Genomic DNA, 15149 nt, shown 5'->3' on the forward strand with positions numbered 1-15149 from the left:
TGTTTTCTTGATTTACTTGGTTTATTTTTTAAGATTACCTTGATAGTTGGATCAAAGCTTGTGTTCAAACATTTTCAACTTTTTCCAGAGCCAAAAGATTATACATGTAATCAGGAGCTGAGCATTCATTTAAAGGAGAAAGACAAGTGTAGCTTGATGAGAGAAGAGAGCTTCAAATAAAACTGCGACAGCAGATTAAAGGATGTCGTAACAGAAGAATCAACCTTGGCATTGAAAGCAACTTAATGTATCTGAACTCGAAATGCATGATCTGAATGCATTATTCTTTTCCAGAGCGTCTCACGGACATTATTCAAAACACTCACTTCATCCAAGTAAATAATTATATATGGGCAAAACGAACAGAAATACGCCTGTGGATTGGGCTCCTGCAAGATGGACAGTCTTGCATACCTTGTTTCTCATGGAGCTCATTGCAGGTTGTGCAAACAACCTGATGAGCACATGGGAGGAATACAACAGACATCTCTTCAGAGAGACACATCACACATTCTCTTTCCCGTTTAACACCCCCGGTTAATGAGTACTCATTTAAGCTTGTAGCAAGTTCTGAGATAAAAGTGGCCCTTGATTCTTCCAGAACAGAACCATTTTGCACACGGCTGCTCGCGTAGTTTCCGTCAATTCCCCTTCTCAGTGCAGCAATTTTGGAAGAGTCAGTCTTTTGTCTCAGTTGTGCAATTTCTTTTTCAAGTTTCTGGATGTCATCTCTGTACCTCTGCAGATTCTCCTCTGCTTTCAGTTTGATCATATCCTCTTTTGATTTTGCTGATTCTTCAATTTGTTCCCTTTCTTTTCTTATAGAACTGGCCTGTAAAAGGAGTTCCTCTTTTGCCTTTGCTACCTGCTGCCACCTAGCCTGTGATATTTTCCTTTATAATGAGAACATACTCGGTAACAAAACTAATTCGGCATTTACACACTGAATAAGATGGCAACTGCACAATGTCACAAGTGATGTATGTGTATCAAACTGTACTCACGTTTCACTTCTGTAAAACAATATTTACACTTTTGTGGTTCGGGTGTCAGTACTTTAACTAAAAGACAAGTCTTGCAACCACAAGATGAATAGAACCTTCAAAGTATGAATCAAACAAGATGCACCAGGACAGAAAAAGGATGACAGACCATATGCATTAATTCCTTGGTGACGGAAGGCAGTTCAAGTCTTGACCCTTTAGAAGGTAAAAAGAGGATAGTACCTTGTCATCTAACACCATGGAAAGGGGAAAACACTTTGATTATTTAACATAAATTGCACTGCCCACCCATTCCCATTCTAATGGAAACAACGTCAATAGTTAAACCACGCATAGAAACAAAATACAAATAAAATGTCAATGTGTCAATCCAAATTTACTTAAAATCCTATGCATAAAATGAGCGTTGCGAAATTTTGTAATTTCGGATCATTGCTCCCTAACTACAGTTTCTGACATTTTACGGACAATGCTCTTTTTATATTGCAGATAACATGAGAGCAAACTACAAGCTGAACCATGTATGTTAGCATAGACATCAGGTGAACATTTAGAAGATGGAAAGCACATGAAAAAGTAGTTAGAATATGCTTGAAATAGTATACCTCAACTTGATCCTGCTGTGCTTTAGCTTGCCCTAATTCTTGCTGAAACTGAGCTAATTTGTGTTTTTCAGCCATTAGCTCTTCCTGAAACAAGGATTTCTGCTTCTCCCATGATTGAAACTTCATTTGGGTCTTCTTTTCCCTCTTTGAGACCTCTTGACAGCTTGTGGCTGATTCTGCTGCACGTAACCTAGCAGCCTCCATCTCTTTCCTCAGCACAGCATTTTCTACCTCAAGTTTACGGACATCTGCATTAGTTCGTTCTACCTGAGAACTTGCTTTACACAAGGCATTTTCCATCTCTGAAATCTTTTTCATAGTGTTTTCCTCTAATGATTGTTTTTCTTTTCTAAGCCGTTCAACTTCATCTTTCTCTTGTCTAAGTGTCTTAAGCTCAGCCTTGTCCTTGCTCAGCCGCCGAGCAGCCTGCATAACCTTCTGATTTGCCCACTCTGTCCATTCTTGAAGCTGGTTTTGCAGCTCCTGAACCCTTGGAACTAGCTTCAAAATCATTTCATCCTTTCTATCTTGGGGTAACCACTGTCCCAGGGGCTTGTCGCATGGTACCCCTACACAACTACTATTAGGTGCCTCATTATCGCAGCAGATAGATGTAACAGGATACTTACTTTTTGAAGACAAAGAAAGAGAAAGATCAGTATCCATAGCTGGTAATGCATTTGGGTTACCAACAGCAAGTATAGATTTTGCTTCATGCACCAAAGATGAAGTATCTCCTGACTGAGATGCGGTGACACTGGAATCCAAGCTAAATACAGTGGGGGTAGATGGCCCATCGTTAGATGAAAAAACAGCATTCAAATTGTCATGTGTTGCATCAACTCCCATTGCCTTACTTATGTTTAAGGATGCACTCTTTAAGTTTATCGTAGTAGATTCTGATACAGACTTAAGTTTTTTATCCAAGATTAATCCATTCAAGCCATTCAGTCTTCCACCTCTCAATGACCCTTTAGACCCATATGTTCGATAACCTTTTTCCACATGGAATGACTTCTGTCGAAAAATATATTCTCTCTTTGTGCCACTGGAATGGACCTTTCTAACACTCCCACACCTTTCTTCCACAAAAGGAGATTGAGGTGTTCCAGATGTACTAGATGATTTATCAATAGAATCACGCACAGAATTAGTAATCTCTTTCCCCGATAGTCCACGAATTTGAGAATTCTTTGTGTTGTCCAAAACAGTATGTCCTGCCACAGAGGACTTCTCAGGTTGAGAACCTGAGGGGGCTGATTTACAAGGATTTGGAAGACCTTTTGATTCTAATTTTGATTGTGATTCAGTTTGAACAGAAGAGCAGCCATCACTACCAAAACTATTTGAAGGGTCACCGTCCATTGCACAAGCATGTGACACGTTCATGTCAGAAATTAGCAAAGCCCACATTGCATCCCCGATACTATAGAATGGCCTAACCTCTCGAAGAACACAAACCAACTCAGCCAAAATATACTTCTCTAGCTGCATTAAATCTTCAAAATAATGCTCTCTTGAAGGATCCTCTTGGCCATTTCTAAGAAACGCTAAACCATTATCAACTACATTAGACACAGCATCTTTGCATCCATAACAGATGCCCGACCTTAAGATGGCCTTTGTAGCTACGTCTTCGGTGTATCCACATCCAACAATTTTTTTAATTGCACTCCTGAAAATAATATTCAAACTGCTCATGAGAAGTTCTTCCAATTCAGCTTCAGTGAGATCACTCCAATCAGCGTCATGGAATTCACCATCCACCTCGGATTCCTCCTTAGGTTGGCTGAGTCTGAACTCAGATGAGACTACGGAACTAGACAATCCAAGGCCAAGCTTCAATCCATCAGAATAATCTTGGTTTACACTGCACATGTCAGAAGTACTAACTTGCCCAAGACCTGGCGTTATCTCAAACTTTTCAGCAGAGAATTCATAACTTAGGCTTTCATGTTGAGCTGAAGGAATACTCTTATTTGGCTCTCCTAAAGGTGGATCAGCCCTGAATTTTCTCTTATTCCTGCTCCCTTTTTCTTGGACAGACACCGAAGGAGTCGTTCGACTGCTAGCACCGGCCACCAGTGATGCCATTTATCTGCAAATAAACATAAAATATATGAATTACTCACCAAGTATCACTACTTTATTTAACATCATTCACAATCATCCAAAATTTATTAAATCCAAATACAAGTTCCGTTAAAAATGATAATGTGAAAATTAAAATCGATGAGAAAAAATCAGAATAAATCTTCTAATATTACAGACCAAGGAAAAAGAAAAGAGGAGATAACTAACACTGAATTATAATCCAATGCTTGAATTTAAGAAGAAAATCCATTACCTCTGAATCTCAGTATTACAGCCTAGAATATATAACTTCCTGAAACGTTTAGATAGAGAGAAACCCATCAATGAATTATCAAAAAAAAAAAAAAAATCAAAAATATCCAAAGCTACCTATAAACATGTACCCAGTACTCACAGCGCTACGAACATACCCAGATGAAAAAGAGAAAACACTGAAAGTACCCAAATGAATTCAAATACACGTTGATACTTCGAACTCAGTCACAGATCAGAAAAGTGATCATAGAAAAGTTTGTTTTTAATATTATAGCACATGCAACCCCGAATACAGAGGATCCCAACAGGCGTGAATGAAAAACAGAGTTATGATCAGTATTGGAAGATTGAGGCGTACCCGATTGAAGCGGAATTTGGAACAATCAAAGGTAAGATTGATCTCAGAACATTGGAGAATCAGAAAGGAAATCCACAATTTTTTTTCTTTTTTTTTTCCTTTATTTTTTATTATGCTGAGGCCGCAACAACTTGAGGTCTTAAAAAAGGCTTAAAGGGTAGAAACGTCTCTCTATAGTAACTAGGTTAGCACTATGGTAATGTTAATACAAAATACAAAATAAGATTTTTCTTTCTTTTTAAAATGACAATTAATTTCATAGAAAAAAAATTGCAGAAGATAAGCTACTGTCGTTTTTTGAGGAATTTTATTAGCCGAATTGATATTTTTTGACAAAATAGATATTTTTTATTCAAATTTATTGATTGACATTTTTTTTAATACTCAATCTTTAATAAATATATTTTTATATTCAAATTTAATTAAGTTTTGTGTCACATAATCTTTATATATACATTTATTAAAGTTGTCACGACGATGAATTTTTTTCAAAAGCAAAGTTATATTTGGCATTTCACTTTGATATATTTATTATGTGTTTCATATACTATTTTGTCAATATTAATTTATATTTGATTAATAAATTATTGCTCTAATTATCTTTTGTATATATAAAAGTAAAGGTTGTACAAGGTTTTCCAACATTTTTGTTTGCGAGTTAGTGTTTGTAAAATTTTAAATCAAAATTACTAAAATTTTGAAAGCATTGAAATATATATTTTAAATTATATGTCATTAAACATTGATTAAAATTATAGAATTAATTACGATTAGTTATTTAACGCATTTCAAATACATAAAAAATATACAAAATAGCTATGAATCAACATTTAATCTAATTTTGAAATATGATGTATATTTTTTATATATAAAAGAAGGGTTATTGCACTAATAATATTTCACTTGGGAATACAATTAGTATTTACTCTTGTCTAATTATGTTTTCAACTTATCATTATAATAATATTGGTTCATATTGTAACATCCTAAAAATACAGTATAAAACTATACTATAGAATATTCACAATTAACAATATTACACTTCAGTTCTGAAAGAGAAGAGGTACGTTTTTGACCGAACGACCTTACAACAATACTTCAGAATTTAAACTTTACAAAACAATAAACTGAACCGAACGGTTATACAAAACCAAACCTACACCGAACGGTTATACAAAAATAGAACTAATTCTATCGATCGAACGGTCCTACGGTTCCGCTTTTACTTCCACTTCTTCCAGAGTCTCTTCCACTAGACACTCTTCCCCTCCTACTCACATCCACAGGATGATCATTACAACAGGAAATGACGGCCGAACAGACAATACAGACAAGACAGGAAATAAGGTAAGCTTATGTAATTTAATTAATTCAGTAAAACATATATTTGACATAAATCTAATATAATTCAATAGTCAATCATGCAACAACCAATCATGCATTTCCAACCATAACCATACATCAATGCATGCAATGACTGACCACTTTACTCTGACTGTCCGGACTGTATGAATTCTGTGTAGCTACGACGTTTTTGCACCCGGGTGATGTAGTAGCTGGGATGTCCTCAACAGCTGCCACCCGAGGTTAGTCCGTTATATCTCGCCCATTTTAACCTTATGGACTAGGACCTCCTGCCATTCTCACACATGATTTTCTCCTCTCTACTTGAGAATGAGTAATCATAGAATATCAGGATAAACGCCACCTTAGCATGACCACATTCATACTTTACCATTCCATAACAAATCCTGAGATATTCCTCCCTAGAATACTCTTTCATATCCATACTATTCCATTCATATCACATTTTAAATTTCATCATCAATACAATCAGACTGAACACTGAAAACAAGATCCCATCTTAGAACAACAATGAAAGAAATAACTTTCATCTTAGAAGCAAGACCGAACGAGAGAATACTTTTTAGAATAATCTACCGGAACACTTAGTGTAAGACCGAGCGGTCTTTCACTTATTCACAGAACAGGACCGAACGGTCCATATAGGATAAGACTCATCAGAAGCCTAACACTTATGATAATACGGAACGTTTACTAGCTACTCAACAAGTATGACTGAAAGGTCTTTACTAGACAGAACTCAAAGAATGTATGGAATACTATAGAATACATATTATTAAACCTAACCGAAAATGATGAAAGTTTTTATCCGAGACCTAATAGTATTAACCAAACATTTTTATTCCAAAAATGGTATAATTGAGTATTATGATGAGACCGAGCGCTTGGTTTAAAACCGAGCACTATTGAGCTTATACCAAAATGAATGAATATATATATATATATATATATATATATATATATATATATATAATGCAATTACTTAACACTTATTTTCAATAAAGAATAAATATAATTTCTACGACTTTAAGTATTATAAAATACCTTAACTAAGCTAATTACAAAGAGGAAGCTATACTTAGACTGAATGCTTATTTAACAGTATACTAGGAGAAAACCGATCGGTCATTAACTGAAATTCTCTACAGAAGAAGAATCCAGTTCAGACCGAATATCCAAATGAAAAATCGAACGGTCAGTAATGACTCTCGGTTTCAAACACAGAAATTACGCAGAATGCTGCAGATTGAAGATCAAACCCTATATCAACCCAGTTCACACCCTTTATCAATCATTCACCATACAGACAAGCATACAACCACATTTATAATTCATCTCAACCAAATATATATACAGAACACCAAACACCCAAGCCAACACTCAAAACAAAGAATCATAATTAAATTAAAAAAGCTTCCCTTACCTCTTAAACTTAGCCGAACGCTCCCAGTTTGTATAGAATATCTCACCACCAGAAACCTTAGAATCCTACGAGTCACGATTTATGAAACTAAACCAAACAAAAGACCAGAAATGTGCTCAGAATGAGATGATAAACTCATGCAACCAAAACTTGGCTTGCATGCGTCAGAAAACGAACGTTCTAAGAAGAGAAGGAACTCACCAGCTTAAAATCACAACTTGATCGGTGCAAAGTGAAGCCCTTGACACTAGGAAGACTCAAGCACTGCCTGAATGATGATTGGATGAAAGAAAAGGTAAGAATTTGTAGAGAGAAGAAGAAGATTGTAGAGAGAAGGAGGAGAAAATGAAGAACTCAGAAGGTTGAAGATGAAGGGTGCATGCAGAAAAAGTGACACGAAGTTTAAAAATTTGATTTTTATATCACCATCAAAAATCGATCGTCCACACCTGTCTTCCACTTTCTGAATTTCATAAACCCTTGCATCTACACCTGTCTTCCACTACATTGGGATTTTAAGGGTCCTAACACATATGTTGACTAAAATTATTGCTTCAATTATCTTTCTATATATTTTATTTTATGTATAAATTAATGGTGTTTACACTAATGTAATACTTAAATTAGATACATTTAATATTGCATTTCATTGTCTTTATTATGTTTGATGTATTAGTATCATAATATTAATTTATATTATTATTTGTAAATTATTACTAATGATCTCTCTAATAGTGAGTATATAACATCATTACTTCATATATATATATATATATATATATATATATATATATATATATATATATATATATATATATATATATATAAAAGATTAAAGTTTTGTGGAGCTTTGGAGAATTTGTAATTTTAAATATGAATTATTATGAATTTTTAAATAATTTCACCATTATATATTTAAAATACGTATAATTATGTGCTAAGAACCAAACAGATGAAAAATAATTAAAATTTGATGAAAAAAAAAACTAAGAACTGATTAAAATTAAAATTTTCTTAAATTGTTTAGATGTATTTTTTTAATCGAATAATTTGATGATATCAAAAAGAAAAACAAATGGAATAAAACATAGAATTGTCAAAAGGGTTAATCTTAGTTATTGGATTTCATCTATCTTAACTAATTTAACGAATAGGTTAACCTAATAAGGTTCATTTGGTGAATCCTACAAATGATTGCACAAATTAGTCACTGCATAGTAGTGGGTTAATTTTCTACTTATTTGATTTAAAAATAATAATTTTATCCTTTTGAAAAAAAAATAACAAAATAAAATTTGAAATGATCATAAAATAATTTTCTCAAAAAAAATTATAAATGTTAAATCTTTTTCTATCAGCATTACAGATGTTAAAATGTAAAAGAAAAAAAAAACAATTTTATCATGTTGAAATTCTTGGTCAATCAAATATTAAATAACGTTAGAATCTTAACATAGTCATTACTTTAGTATTGATTTTATTTTTACATGTAATAAAAAAGGAAAAATCTTAACATAGTCATTACTTTAGTATTGATTTTATTTTTACATGTAATAAAAAAGGAAAGACACAGTTAACTAACAAAAAAATTGTTATGTGAAAAAAAAGAGTTAATAAAAGAGTAGTAATAATCCAATTAAATTTTCTGCTAAGATCGTAGTGTTATCTTTTTTACTGGATCTTTAAAATACATTAATATATATTAAAAAAAATTAATATATTTTAAAATATCGAAATCAATATTCACCAATATATTCTTAAACACTCATGAACATTTGGTGATCAAAGTTCTCAATTCTTTAAAATCATGTAATCAATTTTGGATTAAAATAAATAGTCTAATATTATATATATATATATATATATAATTTATTTATCTAAGTTTAATTTTTGTTATTGATTTTAATGACTATAAATGCATTCTAAGTAAGATGAGTCATAAGTTGGTATTGTTATAATTAACGTACAGTATTTTTTTTTCAACTCAATCCAAAACCACAATGAATTATGTGAGTTCACAAACTTTCCTTACCTTTTACCACTCTAACCAAACTAAATCCAATAATTGATTATACATAAATATAATATTATATGTGTATAGCTTATTTACTACTAATAAACACATAAAAGTAAATACATGTAAGGTTATTTTACAATTTAATTATACTTTAGTTATAATAAAATTAATAGTAATTATGTTTATGGTTCATGAATTTAGATATAAAACTGAAAATATATAACGTCAAAATTCATATACTTCAAACAAACTTAATTCTAATTTTATATCTATCAAAACATAGTAAACAATTGTTCATTCTAAATTTTACCAAAAGAGGTTGAAATTTTATAATTATATACAATAATGCACATAATCTTTCTCTATTTGACAATTTTACACTATAAAATATTTACTATTTTTGTTTAAATTTTTAACGATTGCATATTAAAAAAAAGAAACTAATGTAATATGCAGAACGTTGATTTAATTTGGATTGAAGCAGCCCAATGCAACTGCATTTTATTTTTGTTCCAATAACTATTTAATAAAAAATTAAACTAAAAAGTCACAAACACCCTTACATTGAATAAAATTTTAAAGGAAGTTATAACATTAACTACAATTCATCATTTTATGTAATTCAAGTTATAATTAAATATAATTCTATTTTTTTTAAAGCAGGAATACATGTAGTATTTCACTTATTTGTATTTATTCATGTGGCCAATATATTTGTTGTGACACCCGGGCATTGAGATGAGGGTGGGGAGTGACGCCGGTGTAAGAGGCATGGTGCAAGGGACACAAATAAGGAGCGATTCCTGACAGGCTTCGAGTGGAAGAGACACATGGATGAATCGAACATACACCGGAATGAGAGGGATCTAGAGACGGTATAGGTATGAGACTATACAGTTGAAGGATAGCTTAAAGGGATTGATTTAGCTACTCATATCACCAAATGCATTTGCTTTTCGGTAGCCTAACTCATAAGAACTCCATGGTTAAGCGTGCTTAGCCTGGAGTAATTCTGGAATTGGTGACCTTCTGGAAAGTTTTTCCGGAAAGTGTGCGAGTGAGGACAAAGCATACTGGAAAGCCTCGTGTTGATGTGTCCGGGACGTTGCAAATGGTATCAGAGCCTAGCCTGCCGGTGCAAGGGGCACAGACAAGGAGCGGCTCCTGGCAGGCTTCGAGTGGAAGGCTACTCATATCACCAAATGCATTTGCTTTTTGGTAGCCTAACTCATAAGAACTCCATGGTTAAGCGTGCGTGCTTAGCCTGGAGTAATTCTGGGATGAGTGACCTTCTGGGAAGTTTTCCCGAAAAGTGTGGGGACCAACGTTTATTGGAAAAAGCAAACCCAAAGATTTGGGACCAAAAGCGATTAGCAGTAACCATTGAATAAGTTTTTTCAGCTTGGGTTGGGTTAAAAGCACAGAATGTATTTGCACCATCACCATCTTCAAATAAAGTATTTTCTACGGTTGCACCATGAATAGCGCATAGTAGTGCAGCGCCCAATACACCAGCAACTCCCATCATATGAAATGGGTTTAATGTCCAATTATGAAATCCTTGGAAAAAGAGGATGAATCGAAATATAGCTGCTACACCAAAACTAGGAGCAAAGAACCAACCAGACTGACCTTAGCCTGGAGTAATTCTGGGATGAGTGACTTTCTGGAAAGTTTTCCCGAAAAGTGTGGAGACAGTCGATGGTCTCTGTAAGTTGCCGGGACGTTACACTTGTATTAATATTTATTTATATTTTATATACAAAAGTAAATTTTTGTAAGGTTTTACAACACAACATTAATCCACTCTCCACAATTTTAAATATAAATTATTATGATTTATTATAAAAATAATTACCACCAATTATTCCATGTAATTCACATGTATTATGCTAATATATTAAAAATATAAATGTTTATTATATATTATATGAGAGTTATACATAAAATAAAATAAAATTATACTTTCCACACAAAAAAATATATTTACAAATAAACATGATACTTAAACACAAAAAAAAAAAATAGTTCACAATATAGATATATTTTTGTTTATGTTTGGTTTAATACCTCTTTTGGTCTCTCGAAAGGGGGCAAAAGTTCAATTCGGTCCTACCTTTTTTTAGAAGTTCAATATGGTCCCAACTTTTGTAAAAAGTGTGCAATCAAGTCCTTTTTGGAAACGGCGTTGAGTTTTTAACGGAGCAGCTGACAGGGTGGACTGAAGTTAGCTACGTGGTTGTGTGTGGGTAATACGTGGCTGTGAAAGGGTGATACGTGGCTGTGAGAGGGTAAATGTGATAATATTACTGAGGTTAAGAAATCAGAAGTTAGGGTTTGAGGAATTGCAGAGAAATTGGTAATTTGAGATTTATCATCGTGGAGGAAGTGTGTTGAAATCTGAAGCGTGAATTGGATACCGCAAATCTGAAGCTCAAATTGGAAACCGCAAATCAGGTTAGGGTTTATGTTTGATAATTTTATGATATGTATTTGTTGTATATGTTATCACTATTGTCGCTTTATAGGGGGTTTAAGTAGGGGTGAAAAGTTGTCTTGTTTTGATGGTTGATAGTGGTCCCATAGATATTAGTTTAACTTAAATTAGTGGTCCCCGTTTGCATTTGCAGGGTTGGGGTAGGGATGGGTGATGACATGTTTCAGGTTGTGGTCCATCACGGTGGGACCTTGATCAAAGAAGTCCCCTTTAAGTATATGGGCGGGGAGATAGTTTATTGGGACGTAGATCCCGCTAAATGGTGTTATTTTGGAGTATTAGGTTCACTTAAAGATCTGGGTTACATGGAAGTAAAAGAATTATATTACAATATCCAACATGTTTTACATAAGCTTGATGATGATAAAGGAGCTATGAACATGATGAAGGTGGCTAATTATTTGGGGAAAGTGAACCTGTATGTTGTGCATGGGGTGGACGAACCAGCTATTGTAGAAAATGATGACAATGAGATTTTGTACCTATGTGAAGGTCCAGCAGACAGTGGTGAGGGTAGTGACGTTGGAGGAGAAGCACATGTTGAGGGTGACAAGGAGGATGCTGAGAATGAAAATGTCTGGGAGGATGACAAGGAGGATGTAGAAGATGTTGAGGTTGTAGTGGAGGTTGAGCTTGAAAATGATGGATTAGTGGAAGTGCACATTGAGGATGGAAGGGAGGTTGAAAGTGAAGAAGAATTGGAAGTGGACATTGAGGAGGGAGGGGAGGTTCCTACTGAACAAGAAGTGGAAGTGGACATTAAGGATGGAGGGGAGGTTCATACTGAACAAGAATTGGAAGCGGACATTGAGGATGGAGGGGAGGTTCATACTGAACAAGAATTGGAAGCGGACATTGAGGATGGAGGGGAGCTTCATACTGAAGAAGAATTGAAAGTGGACGTGGACAGTGATGATGAACTAGGAATGGATGATCTGAGTGGTGATGAATATGTGGATGCAGACAATGATCAAGAAACCCAACAACAATGCAGGGGTTTGTCAGATGATGATTGGGAGTCTGATATGCTTGTAACTCCTGAAAACAGTTCAAGTGAGGAAGATAACAACGAGGATAGAGTATGTGTGGGTGGTTTCTCAAAATATGCAAAACAAAAGTCCATGGCAGATTACAAGTGGGAAGTGTGCACCATTTTCAGTGGGAAGGAAGAGTTTAAGGATGTTATTAGAAGGTATGTTGTTCATGCTGGGAGAGATCTAAAATTTGTGAAGAATGATAAGCGTAGGGTGAGGGTGCGCTGCATGGGTGGCCAAGGGAAGTGCCCATGGGTAGCTTACTGTGGGTACTTGCCATCACGCAAAATTTGGCAATTAAGGAAGATAATTGATACTCACGGTTGTAGTAGGCAACTTAACATCAAACTAATGAATGCTCAGTGGTTGAGTGAAGAAATAGATAGGTCTTTAGTTGACAATCCTAATTTAAAGGTGAATGATATTCGTACTAAAGCATTAAGAAAATGGAATACAAATGTGTCAATATCCAAGGCACGAAGGGCAAAGTTAATTGCCACAAGACAGCTTGAAGGAGATTTCAAAGAACAGTATAAAAGGATATACGACTATGGACATGAGTTGTTGAGGTGTAACCCAGGTTCAACAGTGCAGATTAAAGTTGACTCTCATAATGGTGAACCAATCTTCCAAAGAATGTATGTTTGTCTGAAAGCTTGTAAAGACAGCTTCAAAAGTTGTAGGCCCATTATATGTTTAGACGGATGTTTTTTGAAAGGTTATTACAAGGGAGAGCTTCTCACTACTGTTGGTAGGGACCCAAACGATCAAATGTTACCCCTTGCCTATGCAGTAGTAGAAGTAGAGAACAAAGAGAGCTGGACATGGTTTTTGCAATTATTAATTCAAGACCTCGGGGGTAGTCAAGTATGTGGGGGGTGCACATGGATGTCAGACCAGCAGAAGGTAAATATACACCTTATATTCAATTTTAGTTAATACTTTGTTAAAGGATCTTGTTTTATGACTAAAATTATTTGCGCAGGGGTTGGTCCCAGCTATCCAAGAGCTTCTTCCTGGGGCAGAACAAAGATTCTGTATGAGGCACCTGTATGCAAACTTTAGGAAAAGGTTTGGTGGTCAAATTTTAAAAAATCTGATGTGGACAGCTGCCACAAGCACATATCCACAGGCTTGGGAGAGAGATGCTGAAAATTAAAGAAGTCAATATTGAAGCATATAAATACCTCATAAGCATTCCCTCGAGGTAACCCATTAGCCATTACATACAATTTACTGTCCCTGATGCATTGTAACCCATTTGAGTGTGCAACAGGTTTTGGTCAAGATCTCGCTTCACAGGTCAAGCAATGACTGATACACTAGATAACAACATCAGTGAAGCTTTCAACAGTGTTCTTATTCATTCAAGAGGAAAACCTATTATAACCATGATGGAGGATATCAGAGTTTATCTCATGAAAAGGTGGGCCACCAATAGAACCAAGGTGGCATCTATGGACTTCACAATATGCCCAAAGATAAAGAAGAGACTTGAGAAGGAATGTAATCTGTCAAGATTTTGGGTGCCAAGGTAATATAACTCAATTTATTTTATATACAAGTTATTTATCTACATTGTTGATGTGCTTCATTTCTTTCAGCTGGTCTGCACGAAAGATTTTTTAGGTTAGGCATACTTCATCAGTTGGGAACAAGTTCACACTGGACCTGGACACAAAGGAGTGTAGCTGCAGAAAGTGGATGATTAGTGCCATTCCATGCTGTCATGCAATTGCAGCAATGAACTTCTCCAACGTTGATCCACAGACTTTTGTCCCCAATGTGTTCACAAGATCCACCTATGAAGAGGTGTATGCGTCCATAATTTTTTCACTCAATGGCCACCTACTATGGGAAACCACAAATTTCAATAATGTACTACCACCACTGATCAGGAAGATGCCTGGGAGGCCAAAGAAAAAAAGAAGGTTGGAAGCATGGGAGCTAACTAAAGATCACACTCAAATGCGTGTTGGTGGCCATAAGAAAAAATGCAGTATTTGTCGTCAGATGGGGCACAACAAGAATAACTGCCCTTTAAAGCCCCAGCCAGCAGAAACAACACAACCATCACAGCCACCTCCAAGTTCCCCAACCCCTGAACCATCACAGCCATCAAGTCCCCAATCATCCCGGCCAACAAAATGCAAAGTCAGAAGAAAATATACTTAGATGAAATTGGGTTATTAGATAGTTAAATTACATGGTGGTGTAATATGTACTGTTTGTTACATGGTGGTGTAATATGTACTGTTTGTTACATGGTGGTGTAATATGTACTGAACTGATTTTATGTATTTCTTTTATGTGTCTTAATGAATGAAACTGGTTTTATGTTTTTGTTTTATGTATTTGTTTTATGTGCCATTATTCAGCATCATATGCATTATTGGGGTGACCTTTGTGAACAGTTTTAAAGCAAATGGGAGACTCATTTCAACATTTTTAAAACATCAGGGGACTGATTTCAACATTGTTAAAACATCAGGGGGAC

The 15149-nt window shown here is 34.8% G+C and overlaps 1 protein-coding gene across 1 annotated transcript; it reads right to left on the reverse strand.

Annotated features, from left to right (window-relative positions):
- Positions 1–208: 208 nt before the first annotated feature.
- On the reverse strand, positions 209–4452 carry LOC108343166 (putative E3 ubiquitin-protein ligase RF298). The gene is made up of 4 exons (XM_017581267.2): positions 4317–4452; positions 3957–3995; positions 1610–3707; positions 209–880 (listed from the first exon to the last, which is right to left on the reverse strand). Exons 3-4 carry the CDS (start codon positions 3701–3703, stop codon positions 344–346), a joined length of 2631 nt encoding a protein of 876 aa, XP_017436756.1. The 5' UTR covers positions 3704–3707; positions 3957–3995; positions 4317–4452; the 3' UTR covers positions 209–343.
- Between the last annotated feature and the right edge of the window lie 10697 nt (positions 4453–15149).

This window comes from Vigna angularis, chromosome 6 (genome assembly GCF_016808095.1).
Source record: "Vigna angularis cultivar LongXiaoDou No.4 chromosome 6, ASM1680809v1, whole genome shotgun sequence".
NCBI classification, from domain to species: Eukaryota; Viridiplantae; Streptophyta; class Magnoliopsida; order Fabales; family Fabaceae; genus Vigna; species Vigna angularis.

What these genes read in the sequence shown, in the direction of transcription:
- LOC108343166 (XM_017581267.2), bottom strand. Translation starts at nt 3,703, where the DNA reads ATGGCATCACTGGTGGCCGGTGCTAGCAGTCGAACGACTCCTTCGGTG. An exon ending in CACAGCAGGATCAAGTTGAG is followed by an intron (nt 881 to 1,609) that starts GTATACTATTTC and finishes AAAATATCACAG; the next exon opens with GCTAGGTGGCAGCAGGTAGC.